The following is a 19,523-nucleotide window of genomic DNA, read 5'->3' on the forward strand; positions in this document are numbered from 1 at the left end:
AATGTTGCCGTAGGCCTCTTGGAAGCCACCTTGACCAGTTTTCTTCTCGTCTTTTCATTAATTTTGGAGGGATGTCCAGTTCTTGGTAGTCTCTGTTGTGCCATATTTTCTCCACTTGATGATGATGACTGTCTTCACTGTGTTCCAAGGTCTATGTAATGCTTTGGAAAATCTTTTGTACCCTTCTCCTGACTGATATCTTTCAACAATGAGGTCCCTCTGATGCTTTGGAAGCTCTCTGCGGACCATGGCTTTCGCTCTGAGATTTCAGGAAAATCCTACTCGAACAGCTGAACTTTATTTGTGATTAATCAGAGTTACTTTTAATGATGGCATGTGGGTAATTACATGAGTTTGAATGTGATTGGTTAATTCTGAATACAGCCACATCCACAGTTATAAGAGTGTGAGCAGACTTATGCAAACAGGTTATTGTAAGGTTTTTATTTTTCATTCTTCCCCCTCGAAGATTTCAGTTTGTTTTTCAATTGAATTGTTCACATTAAAAGTGGAGACATTTCTGACATGATTTATCTTTGTATCGTTCTTTTACATCACATTTACATCAATAACCTGGCATTTTAACAGGGGTGTGTAGACGTTTTATATCCACTGTAGTACACTACTTTAGACCAAAAACCTACCATCCTATCCCCTATTTCGTACACTACATTAGGCCAGAGACCTACCACACTATTCCATATTTAGTACACTACTTTAGACCAGAGACCTAGCAACATATTCCCTATGTAGTACACTACTATAGACCAGAGACCAACCACCCTATTCACTATTTAGTTCACTAATTCCCAAGTCACTTAAAGTTATTTGAGACACAGAAATCCTGCTCTTGATGCCTCCTCTCTCACATCACCCGTGAAGCTCACAGAACCAGTTTTAAAATGCCACTTGACACAGAACGCTCTGATCCCAAATAGCCTCTTTATTAATGAGAACCAGAGGGGGAGTCACCGTCTCATCCAGAACCTTTAGAACCAACAAGCAGGCATCTTTATTTTGGTGTTGTTACGGCTTGGACCAGCAGGCAGTCTGTCAGGTGGGTCTGTAACCTGGTGTCACCTCATGCCTGGGGGCGGCGTTACAGACATACTGATCATTCAGTATTACAAAAATCACCTTTCATCACTAATCCTGAATTTGTAGGTGGCTGCTTGATTACATTTTTGATGTTTGATGATAAAGATGTTAATGTGTGTTGTTGTCTGGTAATGTATGAAACAATATGCTGTCAGGTAATGTATGAAATAGCACTGGAGCACCGGGCTGGTAACTAAAAGATTACTCATTCAGATTTCCAAGCAGACAAGGTTGTAAAAGGGTCCATTTCACATCTAGACACTTATACAGGTTAAACACTTAAAGGAGAAATATTCCGTAAGCATCAATGATATAATCTTGGATGTAAATTGTTCTGAAAAATACCAACTCCTAAATTTAGTTTGAACCTAGTTCAATCGTAGTATTGTAGTTAGTACCTGTCAGGCCTCAAAGGTTCAATCTCCACCTCTAGTGGATCTCTGGGGGTGGAGCTCAGGTCAGTGGGTTGGGGGAGGAGGGGCAGGTCAGCAGACTTCAAGTGGGTGTGTGAGGTCAAGGGGTCAGTGAGAGGGGCCAGGTGAGGTAGGTGTTTAAGGTGCTCTTCTACCTGTCTGCGTGTGTAGTTATAACCTAACAGATAAAAACATGAAGTGCATACATCTTTTAACAACAGTCACACCTGGACACAGCTAGCAGTCACACCTGGACACAGCTAGCAGTCACACCTGGACACAGCTAGCAGTCACACCTGGACACAGCTAGCAGTCACACCTGGACACAGCTAACAGTCACACCTGGACACAGCTAACAGTCACACCTGGACACAGCTAACAGTCACATCTGGACACAGCTAACAGTCACACCTGGACACAGCTAACAGTCACACCTAGACACAGCTAACAGTCACACCTGGACACAGCTAACAGTCACACCTGGACACAGCTAACAGTCACATCTGGACACAGCTAACAGTCACACCTGGACACAGCTAACAGTCACACCTGGACACAGCTAACAGTCACACCTGGACACAGCTAACAGTCACACCTGGACACAGCTAACAGTCACACCTGGACACAGCTAACAGTCACACCTAGACACAGCTAACAGTCACACCTAGACACAGCTAGCAGTCACACCTGGACACAGCTAGCAGTCACACCTGGACACAGCTAGCAGTCACACCTGGACACAGCTAACAGTCACACCTGGACACAGCTAACAGTCACACCTGGACACAGCTAACAGTCACATCTGGACACAGCTAACAGTCACACCTGGACACAGCTAACAGTCACACCTAGACACAGCTAACAGTCACACCTGGACACAGCTAACAGTCACACCTGGACACAGCTAACAGTCACACCTGGACACAGCTAACAGTCACACCTAGACACAGCTAGCAGTCACACCTGGACACAGCTAACAGTCACACCTGGACACAGCTAACAGTCACATCTGGACACAGCTAACAGTCACACCTGGACACAGCTAACAGTCACACCTAGACACAGCTAACAGTCACACCTGGACACAGCTAACAGTCACACCTAGACACAGCTAACAGTCACACCTGGACACAGCTAACAGTCACACCTGGACACAGCTAACAGTCACACCTAGACACAGCTAACAGTCACACCTAGACACAGCTAACAGTCACACCTAGACACAGCTAACAGTCACACCTGGACACAGCTAACAGTCACACCTGGACACAGCTAACAGTCACACCTAGACACAGCTAGCAGTCACACCTGGACACAGCTAACAGTCACACCTGGACACAGCTAACAGTCACACCTGGACACAGCTAACAGTCACACCTAGACACAGCTAGCAGTCACACCTGGACACAGCTAACAGTCACACCTGGACACAGCTAACAGTCACACCTGGACACAGCTAACAGTCACACCTGGACACAGCTAACAGTCACACCTGGACACAGCTAACAGTCACATCTGGACACAGCTAACAGTCACACCTGGACACAGCTAACAGTCACACCTGGACACAGCTAACAGTCACACCTGGACACAGCTAACAGTCACACCTAGACACAGCTAACAGTCACACCTGGACACAGCTAACAGTCACACCTGGACACAGCTAACAGTCACACCTGGACACAGCTAACAGTCACACCTGGACACAGCTAACAGTCACACCTAGACACAGCTAACAGTCACACCTGGACACAGCTAACAGTCACACCTAGACACAGCTAGCAGTCACACCTGGACACAGCTAACAGTCACACCTGGACACAGCTAACAGTCACACCTGGACACAGCTAACAGTCACACCTGGACACAGCTAACAGTCACACCTGGACACAGCTAACAGTCACACCTGGACACAGCTAACAGTCACACCTAGACACAGCTAACAGTCACACCTGGACACAGCTAACAGTCACACCTAGACACAGCTAGCAGTCACACCTGGACACAGCTAGCAGTCACATCTGGACACAGCTAACAGTCACACCTGGACACAGCTATCAGTCACCTGGAAATCTAGAAGTTGGACTCATTGGCGAGTAACTGAAAGGTTTGAATCTCTAAGATGACTAGGTGGGGGAAAAACGTCCAATTGAACCATTAGCAAAGTGCCTAAATCTAGCAGGCACCGCTAGGCAACCTGCCAGTGTGATCAGGTGAATATACATCTTCTGTAGCTCACAGTTCCACCTGGGACCTGAGACATGACACCAGCCTCGTACCCTTGCATGATAAACCTTGTACCCTTCAGCGTCATACTCTTACATGATAAACCTTGTACCCTTCAGCGTTGTACTCTTACATGATAAACCTTGTACCCTTCAGCGTCATACTCTTACATGATAAACCTTGTACCCTTCAGCGTCGTACTCTTACATGATAAACCTTGTACCCTTCAGCGTCGTACTCTTACATGATAAACCTTGTACCCTTCAGCGTCATACTCTTACATGATAAACCTTGTACCCTTCAGCGTCATACTCTTACATGATAAACCTTGTACCCTTCAGCGTCGTACTCTTACATGATAAACCTTGTACCCTTCAGCGTCATACTCTTACATGATCAACCCTTTTCTGTTGCAATTTCTCCCTGAAGTTTCAGGTCTGCTTTTTGACAGTTGTCTTACAATACCTGTCTGGCAGCATAGGATTGCCCCCTTCTCCTTCATCCTTTCACATGACTGGAGGGACAGTGGGTCCCTCAAGATGGGCGTGGTGACCTGGAAGATGTGATATTATCTGATGCATGACTGGACAGTTTTACACCAGACCAAAACTGTTTTTCATTTCTCTGTCTTGAAAAGTAGCAGTATTCTTGACATAAAGTTGTGATGTCTGCAGTCTTACTGTAAAGGTGTGATGTCTGTAGTCTTGACGTAAAGGTGTGATGTCTGTAGTCTTACCGTAAAGGTGTGATGTCTGTAGTCTTACCGTATAGTAATGAGGTCTGTTGATGTTCAGCAGGAAAGGGTTGTACTCCTTAGGGTTATAGTTCTCCAGAAACACAAAATCCTGATATGGAGGAGGACAGGACGCCACACACAGTGAACCAGTGTTATGAAAACGTTTGTGTTCAGTACATCTCTTAACACAGGTGGCTGTGGTGTTGCACCTTGGTGTTGCAGTGGTTTATGTATCTCAGGAACATCCCACGAGGCGACATCTGCACCTCTTCATCGCAGCGCTGGGACACTCGGTTTTCCACACTCCTTTGGACTGGGCTCCACACGCGCTCCGTCCACCGCCTGTGAAGCAGCTCTCTCCTACGAAGCTCCGCCCATTCCTGCTGGTGCAGGAAATGCTCCAGGTCCTGACAGGAAGGGACAAGACACAGGATGTCATGACAGTGAAGCTAGTCTTTAGGCTGGCTAGGGACTGAGAATAAATACATGTAAATACAATAAATTCACGAATAATGAACAATGATGAACATCTTTAAACCTGAACTAGCTCACCTGAATCACCTGATAACAGATTTGTTAATTAGTTTAAATGTTGATTCGGGTGTGCTACTTCCAGGACTGATCATGTACAGGGAATGCCATTCTCTGAGAGAGCTGTGCTAACCTTAACAAAGCCATTCTCTGTGTCTAATATGGACTGGGTGATGGCTCTCAACTCCTGGTGGTCAGATTTGAACTTGGCCTGATTAAAAGACAAAATCATTAAAGGTGCACTCCACTCACATCCATCCAAAAGCTGTAGAAATTCCCACTTTGCAAATGCATTGTTGGTTTAGAACATGACTGACATCTGATTCTAGCTTTGTAAAACAAAGAGAGCAGTGCAAAATGACCTGCTACACACCTCATTTTCATTGAGAATGTGATTGGTGGCAATCTGTCTGAGACAGGATGTGGTCACTTTAAGGCTTGGCAATTTCACCGGGGTGATCATGTGACTCGAGTGCATTATGATACCTGCAGCCTACTGACGGAGGTGTGAGAGAGCAAGTCCAGCCACGCCCGTCTGGACGGTCCAGGGCACCACTCCCTTCCCTCTCTTGCTCCTCCACCTCCTCCCTGGCTGGTTTTACTCCTCCTGACACTGCAGGAGTTGGTAGCTTTTCTGCTGTCTGAGGTGCGACCAGGGGACTGGAACAACATATAACATCAACGTGATCAATTGTCCAGCCTTGCAGGGTGTAGTGAGCTGGGTGTAGTGAATAGGGTGTAGTGAATAGAGTGTAGTGAATAGAGTGTAGTGAATAGGGTGTAATGAATAGAGTGTAGTGAATAGGGTGTAATGAATAGAGTGTAGTGAATAGGGTGTAATGAATAGTGTGTAATGAATAGGGTGTAATGAATAGGGTGTAGTGAATAGAGTGTAGTGAATAGGGTGTAATGAATAGGGTGTAATGAATAGGGTGTAGTGAATAGAGTGTAGTGAATAGGGTGTAATGAATAGGGTGTAATGAATAGGGTGTAGTGAATAGAGTGTAGTGAATAGGGTGTAGTGAATATGGTGTAATGCATAGGGTGTAGTGAATAGAGTGTAGTGAATAGGGTGTAATGAATAGGGTGTAGTGAATAGAGTGTAGTGAATAGGGTGCCATTTGGGGGTTCATTGCTGCCAGGTCATCATTCCCAATAGGAACCTGTATATCTAAAGGTTAAATGTTATGAAAGCAAAGACATACCAGTGTTCTGCAGAGAGCCAGGGGAACAGGCATGTGGACCAAGATCTGACCAGATGCCACCCGGGGCCTGTTCTTAAGGGCCATGCCTGAGGATTACACATTATAACACATTATAACACACATCTGGAATACGGTTCCACACAAGCCATGAAATTACATTAAAAAAGAATTGGTATTTACAGGTTGTTGTTTTTTTTTACTTTAAAGAACATTTTGATTATTTAGATTATATGAGAAAGTGCTACAGAAGATGCATAAGTTATAAATTATTATTGTTATTACAGCAAGGTACAGACAGCAATAAGGATACCCTAGTTTAACTAAAATATCAAAGTATTAGAAAATAATGATTTTGGTTATGTAATGGTTGTGGTACGTTGTAATGGTTGGATTACAGACAAATGTCTGGTGTATGATGAACCAGCTGGGAAGTGTTAAATGAACCTGCAACTCAAGCAAGGTTAGGTAAATAGCAGCGAAAAGCGTCTGTACTGCGCCTCTCAAGTACCACTCACTCGAAATAGTCAAGATGCTAACACCTGAGAAATCGCGATTTGTCCGAGCAAACAGAATGCTGCACGTTACCGCTCGCATCAAGTAACGTAAAGGAAGAGCTCCTGCTTTATGTAGACTGTACAGAAGAGCACATCCCAGTCAATCCCAGTATCAATGGTTTGGGAACTATTTTAAACGTGTCAATCAGGTGACAAGTCAGTGGTTAAACGAGATGTTTTAAAATAGTTATAACTATGTTATAAGGTAGGCTATAATGTTGCGACGAGTGTAACCACAAAATAAACCACAAAAACATAGTTTCTGCTGACAGTTGCACAATTAAAAATATTCAATTACAAATATTCTTTAAAAAAAATCATAGATTACTATACGATTGCATGCGAGCTCACCTTCGGATTTCAAAGTAGGAGGTCAAAACGAAGACATGTCACACAAACCTCAGACTGGAATAGGTGTCGCGTTCCAGGCAGAGGTAGAGTTCCTCTCAAGTTTTCCTACAAGACAGGCGGTGGAGCTTCCATATAGGCCCACAGAATTACGTCTTTGAATAGCTCGATTTCTTAGAATGTAAACAAGAAAAGTTCAAGCTTGTTCACTCCTAGCTTTTTCAAAATAAACAAAACGTGAAGATTAGCATAATAGTATTGTAATCAAAGAATTTAAATAAAAAAAGGGGAACTAAAGTGGCAGCGAGATTAAGAATCTCTGAGCTGATGTGTTTAAAGTATGCTACTCACGATTGTATTTATTCCTGGTATGGTACCCGCTTGCTACGGACCCGATAGGAGGGCATAGACTTGGAAGGGGTTGTCTGCCGGCAGCTCCGTACCATGTCTCTTTCGACCTGGTCTTGGGAGTAAGGAGGGTGTCCGACCGTTGTCAAGGTGATGTCACACAAGCCGACTGGAATTTTGGAAGCGCTATGTTGCGTAATCGCATTCTACTGGGCGTGCTGTTTTTACTGCGTGGCTACAGGTGATGGCGCGCTAGCCGGGTTCAGCCAGGTTATGGTTCACGCCCATTAGAACGGGAATCGGCGTGTTCTGCGCTCCGTTATAAACATGTATTTGAAATATGGTCATTGTTTTTCTTGCATAGTGATGCCAACGAAAATGCTGCAATAATGTAAAATTCTTAGGATTCTGTAGCCTACTCCATCCAGAAGTTTCTAAAGGGGAAAGTATGTACTAGTTAGTAATTAATCAGGGATTACTGAACTAAATAAAATGCAATTAAACAGCCCAATCCGATGATCGACGACTTTGTGGTATTGACAGTTGGTATCATTCGAAGTACTGGTAACTTAAACAACAATCTAAACCAAATTATTTGGAACAAAAAACATTTTAGTAGATTTTAAAAACGTTTAAAAAAGTCCACTAAATCCCCAAAATACATTTTCACTGCATGTTTGAGAAAACCTATAGTAGGCTAAAGTAGAAGAGCACAATGTGAGAAATAACACGAATCTATGCGTAATGTGGCACACCAACACCCTTGGAATCTCCGCTAGGATAGCTAGGTTTGTGTTTGTCGAATACAGCTGGCACACATATTGGCTCTCTCTAGCTTAGAGCTAACACTTCACCGTAGATTATCCGCCTTGAGACAAGAAAGGACCCAGTCCCCCTGCGCGCGTAAAGACCGTAGACTTGTGCACAAAAGCCAGACTAGCTGTATTCGAGAGAGACACTCCTTAAACGAAGCAGGCAGCATCCACTATAGGCAGATAGAGAGGAGCTATACTACATGTAATGGATTGGTGGACAACCCTGGCTGCGAGTATAGCCTTGCTGTGGCTCCTCTGTTACATCGACGGTAAGAGAACCTGGTTAGCAGAGGTTTGGAAGCTTTCTTCGTCAAGGGAACGGTGCGGTACTGGCACGCGCTCTGGGCTTCTTCCTAATTGCGGTAGGAATGATTCAGCTTTAATTACATTTACAGTATAACTTTTAATTGCTTTAACCATAGCAAAAACAGAAAGCGGTATATATCGCCGTACCTTGCGATTGTACCAAATATTTTTGATATGTAATGACGAAAAGTAGACTCCAACACAGAAGACCAAAAACCTGTTGCCACTTGGGTGTTTCTGAAACGTCCTAGCTAAGCGGACCAATTAAGCCCTATATGGTCTACTCAACGAAGTCAGGGTTATATCTGCCAGCCAGTGGGACTACCAGATGATGCAGCGCATATTTTACTGCTTCAATCTACGCATTTACTGGCACCCTAATGGAAAGCATTCTGTATTAGAACTCCTTCCGAAGTAAGAATGCCACTGTACCCGTCCCGGGCACTACTGTCGTGCTGGGTGATTCTGGTCCTAGTCTGCGTACGTCTAAAGCTTTTGTCAATTGGATCAGCATTTATGTGTAGGGATTGTGGGATTTTGTTTCACTCGTGAATGATCGTGAAACGTCAGAATGGTATCAAAATCCTCGAGAAAATGTTCTCCTGGGATGTTTGCACAAGGTCAAAAGTTATTACATATTTCAAACCAGTGTATGCGACCAATACACTTTTATTAGATTTCATCTTATATCGAAAAGTCCGAAATGTATCTCCTTGGAGACCAGTCACCTTATTTTAATCCATGAGACTGATGTGACCCCAATGACAAGCGCCTGAGTGTTTCCAGACAACCAGTTAACCTCTGAATGGTCCTGTCCTAGACTTCCAGCGGTCTGGTGTGACTGTTCAATATGGATTTGTTTTAAGGACCAATCAACAAAAACGTTACTGGCAGTAGCCTACCACCGTGTAGGCCTTAGTGTACCAAATTGTGCCCAATTCCCCACACGGTACTCTATGTCTAGTAGTCTATTATAGCAGCGCTACATGTCCGTGGAATAGGGTCACTTCGGTCTGTCTAGCCGTGCGTCAGTCACCTGTAAGGCCATTTTGTTTATTTAAACCAGATTAATCCGATGTCCGAGAGTTTCTGCTCTTAATGCCAGCTGGCTGACTCCAGCTCAGTGTTTAATGCCTCCTAATGCCTTCTGACTCTAAGTTGTAACTAAGACATTAGCAGCTGACCGGGTTAGTAACTAGACATTACCCTGATCTCTCGTCTCCAGGCAACGCTGTCCTAGAGCTGCGGCTGCTCTTTCACGCCCTCACCAAAGCCGCGTGCCACCTGTACCTGGCGGTTCTCCCGCTACGCCGCGCCGCCCTGCAGCTTGCCCGATTCGTCTGTCACCTTGCCAACCACGGACCCGCCTCCGCCGGCCGGGCGTCTCCACTACTCCTGGAGGGCGTGTGTGTTGTTTGTGAAGCCACGCCGGACCTGTTGGGCGCAGGGCTCAGTCTATGTGCCGTGCTGTGTCACATCCTGCAGGGGGCGCTGTTCCTGTTGGCGGCCACCCTGCGGTCGGTCCAGGATAGCGTTCTGGCCCAGGTGGACGGGGAGAGGGAGAGGTGGGAGAAAGAGCGACAACGCGCCAGACAACTGGAGAAGAGACAAAACGCCAGGGTGGTGGAATACCTCTCTGTCTGTGAAGACCCTGCAAGTTCCCTACGACTCAAGGTGGACATGATCGATAGATAACAATGATCGACAGGTGAATCGATTGTTTATTGGGATGGTGGTGAATTACACAAACGTTGTTTTCTGGCACATTATGCCTTTATACACCTATATCGCCACTGCCTTTTGTAATGGTAACTGATTTGGAATATAAGGGTTCGGGGAGCCAGTTCAGGTTCCCTCCAACTGATTCACACTGCAAAAAGGGACGAGGCTGGGAGGGGGAACATTTTTTACAAACCTCCCATTTTAGGCTGGATGTGTAATGTTGTTTAAATTTACATAATCTATAAACAGAATTACAATTTTCGGGAGCACTTTTACCAGTGGTCAAAAATCCCAGAATGCGTTTTGGTCTGTTTCTGTCATGGTTGGTTATTGTTAGATGTCTGACACGGTCTTAACGGTTGTATCTGTTACTGTGAGTTTATATCGAATCTGTCTGTTACATTTAGTTGGTTGTTGTCAGTCCCTATTACGGTCTTATAGTCAATTAATGCCAAAGAGGCAATCTGCAGTTGTAAAACCATATCACTGATCACCAGTCCTCAATCCACAACTCTTTCTAAATGTTTAGTTTTTCAGGTCTTAGACTTGTTTTACAGAAAGGGTTAGAATTAACTTCGTTATTGTTTCAACTGCAGATTGACCCTTTATTGTTAATTACTGTCAGATAGTCTATGTTTCTGCTCAACATGGCCAGCATCTCTGTACTGATTACAGAAGAGATAAAACATGAGGGAATGAAGAAACAATCTTTGCTATGATGTGAAATTGATTTTTATTAAAGAACTCACATCTTGAAATCAAATAAAAAAATTGTCTAAAACAATCCAATTCAAACATTGCATCTCTTATAGGTTATTGCATATATGATTCATTACATTAATCTTGACAACTACAATACTGTATTTACTCAGTGGTTAGACTGCCACCTAGTGGTCTTCAGAAGACAAACACCTCAACACTACAAAAAAATCTCTCAATCTTTCTCTACGGCCACCAAACCCAAACCATTATTTAAGGAGACCTGGACAGGCCTATGTGAGGTCAGAAGTGCACGAGGTCCTAGCATTCCCGTTGTTACAGTGCCATAGACTAGATGTCAGATGACGCTGAGCAGCAGAGAGATCCCGCCCTCAAACCTCCCCAGTGAACACAAACACAGAGAGAGCTGTTTCTATGAAGTTTCCCAGAGAGAACGACCACTGACCTAGGGTCAGTTTGGCCTTTTAGATCATTATTATTAATATGACCTAAAATGGAAAGACGGAGACCTAATCCTGAAACAGAGTTAGTAAAATAATCAAGAACGACCTGATGCAAGGTCCGAATTATGAAGATTATCAAGGACAGAGGTGACTTGGTCCTAGATCAGCGCTACAGGCCCAGTGTAGTCTGTCTGGGGTAATGGCAGGTAGTGGGGTCACAGTCTGGGGCCAGGGACAGTCTGAACCAGCGGGGGGGTAATTCTGCCCACTGGGGAAGAAGGTGGGGAGGGGGAGGGAGGACAAAACAGTGAGCTTCCAGCATGTCTCCACGGTATTTGAAGGCTTTAACATGTGTAATTTAACCCTTCTTACTCAGCGTATCTGCTATTCTCCTTATGGCTGGCTTGTGGGCTCTGAACTCACTCTGCTCCGCACTGAAATCACAGAAGAACATCACCAACAGATACAGCCCACAGAGAAAACTCTTGAGTCTACCACATTGTAGTGCGCTACACTGAAGTGTGCTACACTGAAGCACACTATTTCCCAGGGTACTAACGTTCTGAGCCGAGTCACGGCGCCCAGCCTCAGTAGTGCTGAGAGGACATTCTTCAGGGTGTCTGATGACAGTGCTTCGTAAGACCTCAACTCTCCTGTAGAAGGCGCATGCACACGCACACACACGCGCGCACGCACACACACACCATTTCCATCCTTGTTAGGACCGAAGAACAAAAAAACGATGTTCCCCATCTATTTCAGTCATTTTTAGTGTGTACTACCTGAGAGGAGGAGTTTGGTCGCTAGGCTACGGACAGCAGGAACCATCTGTTTCTCAGTGAACACCTCAACACTCTCCTCACATAAGTGACTGAACACCACCTGAACACACACAAACAAAACACGCACTTACAAAAGGTTTAAAACCATGGTCCTCGAACAGGACGATTGCAAGCTACCAGTAGCTCTCAATGAACTTACGAGCAGCTCGCTAAGCCATTCTGAAAGTACAGGCAATGTCACACGTTCCACTCTCACAGACAATGGCAACCTGTTCTATTAACAGTGGATAGGGCCCGGTCTGACCTTTATAAGGAACCGGATGCCACTGTGTTCGATCTCATACCTGACCTAGGCTTCTAGAACCCCACTGGTCTTAACTAGCGTGCTGTACAGGGAGGTATGACTTGGGGGAAATGACCCCCCTGCATTAAGTTCTCCCACCTGGTAGGTGTCTATGAAGGGCTGCAATAGGGCTCGCAGGAAGGAAGTAGTCTTCTGACCCTTTTCTGGTGATGTCACTTCCTGTTGGCTGGTCTGGATAGCTCCACATTCCCTGAGTGAAGAGCATGACTCCTCAAAGTCCTGGCGGTCAGAACAGACAGTTACAGACAGACTTATACAGACATAATATCAGTACTGGTTGCAAGTCTACTGCTCGGGTGGGCCAGGTTTAGCCCATTACAGGTGTAGTTCTACCTAGGAGGGCCAGGTTTAACCCATTACAGGTGTAGTTCTACCTAGGAGGGCCAGGTTTAGCCCATTACAGGTGTAGTTCTACCTAGGAGGGCCAGGTTTAACCCATTACAGGTGTAGTTCTACCTAGGAGGGCCAGGTTTAGCCCATTACAGGTGTAGTTCTACCTAGGAGGGCCAGGTTTAGCCCATTACAGGTGTAGTTCTACCTAGGAGGGCCAGGTTTAGCCCATTACAGGTGTAGTTCTACCTAGGTGGGCCAGGTTTAGCCCATTACAGGTGTAGTTCTACCTAGGTGGGCCAGGTTTAGACCATTACAGGTGTAGTTCTACCTAGGAGGGCCAGGTTTAGCCCATTACAGGTGTAGTTCTACCTAAGAGGGCCAGGTTTAGCCCATTACAGGTGTAGTTCTACCTAAGAGGGCCAGGTTTAGCCCATTACAGGTGTAGTTCTACCTAGGAGGGCCAGGTTTAGCCCATTACAGGTGTAGTTCTACCTAGGAGGGCCAGGTTTAGCCCATTACAGGTGTAGTTCTACCTAGGAGGGCCAGGTTTAGACCATTACAGGTGTAGTTCTACCTAGGAGGGCCAGGTTTAGACCATTACAGGTGTAGTTCTACCTAGGAGGGCCAGGTTTAGCCCATTACAGGTGTAGTTCTACCTAGGAGGGCCAGGTTTAGCCCATTACAGGTGTAGTTCTACCTAGGTGGGCCAGGTTTAGCCCATTACAGGTGTAGTTCTACCTAGGTGGGCCAGGTTTAGACCATTACAGGTGTAGTTCTACCTAGGAGGGCCAGGTTTAGCCCATTACAGGTGTAGTTCTACCTAAGAGGGCCAGGTTTAGCCCATTACAGGTGTAGTTCTACCTAAGAGGGCCAGGTTTAGCCCATTACAGGTGTAGTTCTACCTAGGTGGGCCAGGTTTAACCCATTACAGGTGTAGTTCTACCTAGGAGGGCCAGGTTTAGCCCATTACAGGTGTAGTTCTACCTAGGAGGGCCAGGTTTAGCCCATTACAGGTGTAGTTCTACCTAGGAGGGCCAGGTTTAGACCATTACAGGTGTAGTTCTACCTAGGAGGGCCAGGTGGTCATGTTGCTGATCTACATTCTGTCTGTACCACAGCCTACCTATTCACACCTGTTTTTGGTGACTGTTGATATCGAAGGGGCTTCAGAAAATACATTTAATTGAATACTACAGGTGTAGTCCTACCTTGTAGGACCTGTCTGTGATAAAGACAAACTCATTGGAGAAGAGGTCTAGGAGGAACCTGAAGTAGCTGTAGACATCCTCTGCAGAAACAAGGACATGGTCACTCAAGTTAGTAAAATCCGACAGCTCAATCCCAACAAGGTATTTAAGCCAGTCCACTAGGAAATAGGCCACTTTCGGCTTCAGTCTTCGGGTGAAACATGGGTTGGGAACAGTGTTATGACTGGGGATAGTTTCAGGGTGAAACATGGGTTGGGAACAGTGTTATGACTGGGGATAGTTTCAGGGTGAAACATGGGTTGGGAACAGTGTTATGACTGGGGATAGGTTTAGGGGACAGGGGAAAACAGGGAACATTTTCTCACCTCTCTGTGAGCTGGATGTAGCGTGCACGGCCAGGACCACCATGGCTGGACGGACAAACAGGTGTAATGCCTGGTTCCTATAGGCTGCAGCCATAAGCACCGGCCCCGCCCTCCTGAACACACTCTCCTCCCCTTTAGGAAGCCCAAACCCCATATATCCCTCCTCCTCCTCCAGAAATACGACACGCCCCTGGTTACAGCGAATCACAGATTGATGCCGGGCAATGCTAGATGACATCACCTGGTGGTCAGGAAGTTTCTCTGCGGGACAGGAGAGGAGACTACTCTGAAGTGAGGTCTGACCTGATTAAAGATTAAAGGAAGGTTTCTGATATTTCTCTAATGCTGTTAAGGTCTGAGTTGATTCTGGTTGATATCCGAATGCACTTTTATTATTGCCCAGAATAAATCCTGAATGGTTAGTAGTGACCGAGAAAACCTGTGTGCTTTTCCATTACAGAAACTGAGGTCCGATTGTGGAGAAAACCCACAGCACATGATCAGCCTTTGAACTACTCACATCCTAAATCCTGAACTGGTACTGCTAGTTTTCCAAAAACCTGATTAGAAAAATTCCTGGGATTAAAGCGAAAAATATGCAAAACATTTGCAATCATACAACCAGGATTTCTTTCTGGTTTGGGTTACCGGGACACTGTAGACCCATTTTGTACCCGGTCAGTGGACTTAACCGGTGGTTATGTACCTACCAGGCCAGTCCAGGCGAGCGCCGAAGTGGAGCGCCAGCCCTTTAAGCCACAGTGTTCTCTGGGTGAGCAGGTCCAATGCCAGGCCTGTCTCTGGTTCTCGTCCTGGTGGGACTTCAGGGAAAAAGAACCGTTCAACATGATCAAACACCATCAGACGATGAGAATAATAAAGTTTTCTTGTCCTTAACAGGACCTCATGTCCAGATCAGGAGGTTGGGTCAGGAAGTTAGGGTCACAGGGGGCAATGGTTTGGTCAGGGGTTTAGGACTGACGGTTTAGGGAACCGTCTACCTGAGTGAGACTCCTGAAGGTCCTGGAGGAGTAGGCAGGCTATGAGGGACCAGGGGCTGAGGACCGTGCCCTGTTCCTGGACACGTATGACATGCTGAGCGAGCCAGCTCACACACACCTGGGTCTCAGCACTGGGTCTCTGGGGAAGGTCTCTGAGAGGTAGGGCGGGGGGAGGGGGTAGAACGTAAAGATGGGGCAAGGACAGACTGGTGTTGGAAGGTTCTGGAAGGCTTTATAACGCACCTGGGAATGAGATTGTAATGGCAGCGGTCCACCCTCCCCTGACTCAGCTTCCTGATGGACAACGGCGTGCCGAAGTACACATGCATACTACCATAGTCCTCATCGAGCACCTGTCTGGCTTTTAACAGGCCCTGGAGGAGACCGTTAGAAGGAGGCAGGGAGGGAGACGAGGAGACCGTTAGAAGGAGGCAGGGAGGGAGACGAGGAGACCGTTAGAAGGAGGCAGGGACCAGCAGGGAGGGAGACGACGAGACCGTTAGAAGGAGTCAGGGAGGGAGACGACGAGACCGTTAGAAGGAGTCAGGGAAGGAGATGAGGAGACTATTAGGAGGAGTCAGGGAAGGAGATGAGGAGACTATTAGTTGGGCAGGGAGAGAGAAATAATAAAGTAGTTTCAGTCTGGCATTAACTTTCCGCAATTAGATCTGCTGAATTACTCAGTCGTCTCTGAACTCATTTTGAACAATAGGTTAAAGGTCAACAAGGATAGACGGCGAGGATTAAGGAGAGGGAACGTTAGTGTGTTTTGGTTGTGCCACTCTAACGGAAAACAGGGTGTGTTTGGGTCATACCATGGTGGTTTCTTTGGGCTTGGGGACGCCTAGGAGTTCATGGGCCAGCAGCGACTCCTCAAGGACCCGGTCATAGCTGATACTGATGGGCATTAGCATGGTGTCATACACCTCTCCTTTAAAGAACGGCTCCAGAACCATGTGCATCATACCTGCAAGGCAGGAAGAAGTCTCTCAGCCACAGACCGACAGGACAGACGCACAGCCACAGACCGACAGGACAGAGGACAGACACACAGCCACAGACCGACAGGACGAAGGACAGACGCACAGCCACAGACCGACAGGACGAAGGACAGATGCACAGCCACAGACCGACAGGACGAAGGACAGATGCACAGCCACAGACCGACAGGACGAAGGACAGATGCACAGCCACAGACCGACAGGACGAAGGACAGATGCACAGTCACAGACAGACAGGAGATGATGTCTCACAGCCACAGACATTCACTCACCTAACTTGGGTGTGAGGGACTTCAGCGTCCTGCTCCTCAGTCCTTCCACATAGAACTCCAGCGGAGCATATCTTGTCTGGACAGATGAGAACGTACACAGATTAGGCCCTGTCTCAATCAAACCAGCTCAGAGACTACAGGTCACAAAATGGCATTCCGATCCCACGTACAGTCACCCTGTTTCCTTTACAAAACACGCTATTCAAATTATAATAACCGGTTCCATTCACAAGCAGCCCATTTCATTTAGTCACACTATTTCCTTTAAAAGCACTCTAATATTGGTTTTAATGTGTACTGTTAGGACAGGTACCTTGACAGTGGTTTTATTGTGTACTGTCAGGACACGTACCTTGACAATGGTTTTGACGTATTCAGAGAGGACAGCCCAGTACAGCTTATCCGTCCCAATTGCCCTCCTGATGAAGAAAGCGCCGGAACGACGAAATACCTCTCCTATCATCTTCATGTCCATCAGAGCTACAGACAAACAGAGGGGACAAAGGGACAGGCAGACAGGTAAGTTAGACGGCGGATGGTTGTTTCAGCTGGAATTGACTAACAACACAGAACTTGACCAGCCAATAGATACTTGCGGATTCCAGCAGCTATGACGGGTATGGGCAGGTCATAGGTGAACAGGATGTAAGAGAGAACCAGGAAGTCCACATAACTCCTGTGATTGGGCATCAGGATCACTGGAGACTCCTGAATGGCCTGTTGGAGCTGCGGGACAGGACAGAAACACACTGATTAGAACACAAAGGTAATGGGTCTAAATAGGGTTTACGGCGGGACAGAACTCTTCGGACGTGGAGGCGTGTCAGAGCAAGCCTGTTCTGGTGTTCTGACCCTGTTGAGACCCTCTGGGTTGACATTGATGTGGCTGAACAGTCTCTTGAAGACTTTACTGAGGGCAAAACCCAGCAGTCTGACGAATCCCAGCTGAAGGTTCTGACTCATCTCCTCCATGATTCGAGAAGCTTCCTCTCTCACCAGATCCACACTGTCACCAGTCTCCGTGGCCACCTGCACAGAAGTGTGTGTGTGTGTGTGTGTGTGTGTGTGGGGGGGGGGGGTGGTAACTAGAAAGTACTTCCCATTGTGATAATCACAGAATGTATTTGATTCATGGCACCCCGCCTCCCCAGTACCTCTTGTGTTACATATCGTAGATACTGTGATTCCAGTACGATCCTGTTGAGGGCACTTGCTGTCAGGGTTGGGGATTGTCTGTAGGGGGAGGGGTTAAATGTCCGGAAGGCGTGGCCTATGTCACTGCCCTGCCTCCTTTCCTCCAGGAGGTCAATAAACTCCACCCCTTGCTCAGGCCTGCAGCTGGAAGGATCTTCACACTGCACCAAGGAAATTATATTTAAATCTTAAAAAATATAACTCTAATAATCAAACACATTATATATATAATAATCAAACGAATAAAAAAAAATATATAGCACAATTAAAATTACCTCTGGAACTATATTGGTAAATTTGCTTTTCTCAAGGAGTATATATAGTGTTTGAATTGGGGGGAGTGCTGCTGAAACCATGTTGGGAAATCACTAGTTGTCCCACTCAAATGCTTTCACATACTTGCTGAACTCCTTGAGAAAGCAAATTTGGTCGTCTCTTTAACATTAAAAAACATTGTTTTGTTGTTACATTTAACTTAACGGAAGTTATATCGCTTTTAGATAACGACAGAAGACAACGTCAAAGGTCAAGTCGATCTACGAAATGTATACGAGTTTCCCATTAGCAGCTGGAGGGCCGTTCCAGTGATTTCTTAAGTGAAGTCGCAAGTCGTATGTGTTAAATTCCCAATTGGCAAGGACCACAGATTCAATTGATATGATAACGAGCCGCAGCCTTGAACTGTGACCATAGAACAATTCGTGGCAACGCTAAACAAGCCGTTCACGACTTTACAACGGCATGCCTATGAACCGACCCGCAGTCGTAAAGATAATATTTGCCCATATTCGGTAAAATTATTATAGTATTGTATACGAGGACTCAAGTAGACTACGGTTGTGCCGAGAAGATAATCATTTGCATTTAATCTATGTGGGATTTACGAACAGTCATAATATCACATGTATTTTCAATTCGAAAGGAAGACAAGTGGCATCATTACGATAAGCCGGAACGCCAGCGAGAATAACGAACAGCACGGCTTACCGATGCCATTTTACTCGCCGGGGTGTAAACTTAGTGTCCGTTGCAGGTGGGCTTCTTGACAGGGTTCATACTCCACAGTCCTCTGCTCGATGTTTACTTCAGACAAAGCTCGCCCAATCTACTGGGAGACTGCAGCCAATAGGGTCTCGGGATTTCGGGAACTCCTCCTGAAAAGGCCACGCTACCGAAGCGCCCCTTCAATTCAGTAGCGTCATGGTGGCAACATTAGAGATTCGGTAGTAACTATAAGACTTCCGGTTTTCGGATTTTGCCTTCAAAATAAAAGATCGCGGTAAACCGCGATTTTAATAATATTAAATGGATCGATTTTGCCACTTGGCTTAGTGTATATAGTAAAAATGCATTTTATGAAATGTTCAGGAGAATAGATAGAGTAATTATATGCAAAAAAATCAAGGGGCACTGAGTATTTGCAATTGTTGCTGGCATTTTACTCCCCCCATCCCATTGGCCACAATGCAAATGACTATATATGAAATACATATTGCCCTATAAAAAAAATGGGATGGGTGGCGTAAAATGCCAGCTAT

General features: G+C 45.9%; 3 protein-coding genes across 7 annotated transcripts; 1 reads left to right on the forward strand and 2 right to left on the reverse strand.

The window, feature by feature from the left end:
* Nucleotides 1–928: 928 nt before the first annotated feature.
* On the reverse strand, nucleotides 929–8,316 carry fam228a (family with sequence similarity 228 member A). 4 transcript variants are annotated; one of them, XM_020056130.2, is made up of 10 exons: nucleotides 7,463–8,316; nucleotides 7,115–7,239; nucleotides 6,210–6,295; nucleotides 5,491–5,664; nucleotides 5,138–5,215; nucleotides 4,683–4,880; nucleotides 4,502–4,582; nucleotides 4,203–4,290; nucleotides 1,497–1,689; nucleotides 929–1,087 (listed from the first exon to the last, which is right to left on the reverse strand). In XM_020056130.2, the coding sequence occupies exons 3-10, from the start codon at nucleotides 6,291–6,293 to the stop codon at nucleotides 1,054–1,056; spliced, it is 930 nt and encodes a 309-aa protein (XP_019911689.2). In that variant the 5' UTR covers nucleotides 6,294–6,295; nucleotides 7,115–7,239; nucleotides 7,463–8,316; the 3' UTR covers nucleotides 929–1,053. The 4 variants fall into 4 exon arrangements, with proteins under 4 accessions (XP_019911689.2, XP_019911688.2, XP_010881364.2 ...); XM_020056129.2 differs by having other exon boundaries at nucleotides 7,163–7,284; XM_010883062.3 differs by having other exon boundaries at nucleotides 7,115–7,284.
* Nucleotides 8,317–8,433: 117 nt separating this feature from the next.
* LOC105017986 lies at nucleotides 8,434–11,086 on the forward strand. Of its 2 annotated transcripts, none has more exons than XM_010883061.3 (2): nucleotides 8,434–8,543; nucleotides 9,806–11,086. In XM_010883061.3, the coding sequence occupies exons 1-2, from the start codon at nucleotides 8,480–8,482 to the stop codon at nucleotides 10,273–10,275; spliced, it is 534 nt and encodes a 177-aa protein (XP_010881363.1). In that variant the 5' UTR covers nucleotides 8,434–8,479; the 3' UTR covers nucleotides 10,276–11,086. The 2 variants fall into 2 exon arrangements, with proteins under 2 accessions (XP_010881363.1, XP_010881362.1); XM_010883060.3 differs by having other exon boundaries at nucleotides 8,460–8,636.
* Nucleotides 11,017–19,190, reverse strand: si:ch73-21k16.5 (dihydroxyacetone phosphate acyltransferase). Its single transcript, XM_013138485.3, has 17 exons — nucleotides 18,973–19,190; nucleotides 17,946–18,146; nucleotides 17,644–17,820; nucleotides 17,388–17,517; nucleotides 17,144–17,271; nucleotides 16,792–16,867; nucleotides 16,334–16,485; nucleotides 15,762–15,892; nucleotides 15,519–15,670; nucleotides 15,228–15,338; nucleotides 14,518–14,778; nucleotides 14,153–14,232; nucleotides 12,690–12,830; nucleotides 12,248–12,347; nucleotides 12,025–12,118; nucleotides 11,838–11,899; nucleotides 11,017–11,733 (listed from the first exon to the last, which is right to left on the reverse strand). The coding sequence occupies exons 1-17, from the start codon at nucleotides 18,979–18,981 to the stop codon at nucleotides 11,681–11,683; spliced, it is 2,058 nt and encodes a 685-aa protein (XP_012993939.2). The 5' UTR covers nucleotides 18,982–19,190; the 3' UTR covers nucleotides 11,017–11,680.
* Nucleotides 19,191–19,523: the final 333 nt, after the last annotated feature.

This window comes from Esox lucius, chromosome 18 (assembly GCF_011004845.1).
Source record: "Esox lucius isolate fEsoLuc1 chromosome 18, fEsoLuc1.pri, whole genome shotgun sequence".
NCBI lineage: Eukaryota > Metazoa > Chordata > Actinopteri > Esociformes > Esocidae > Esox > Esox lucius.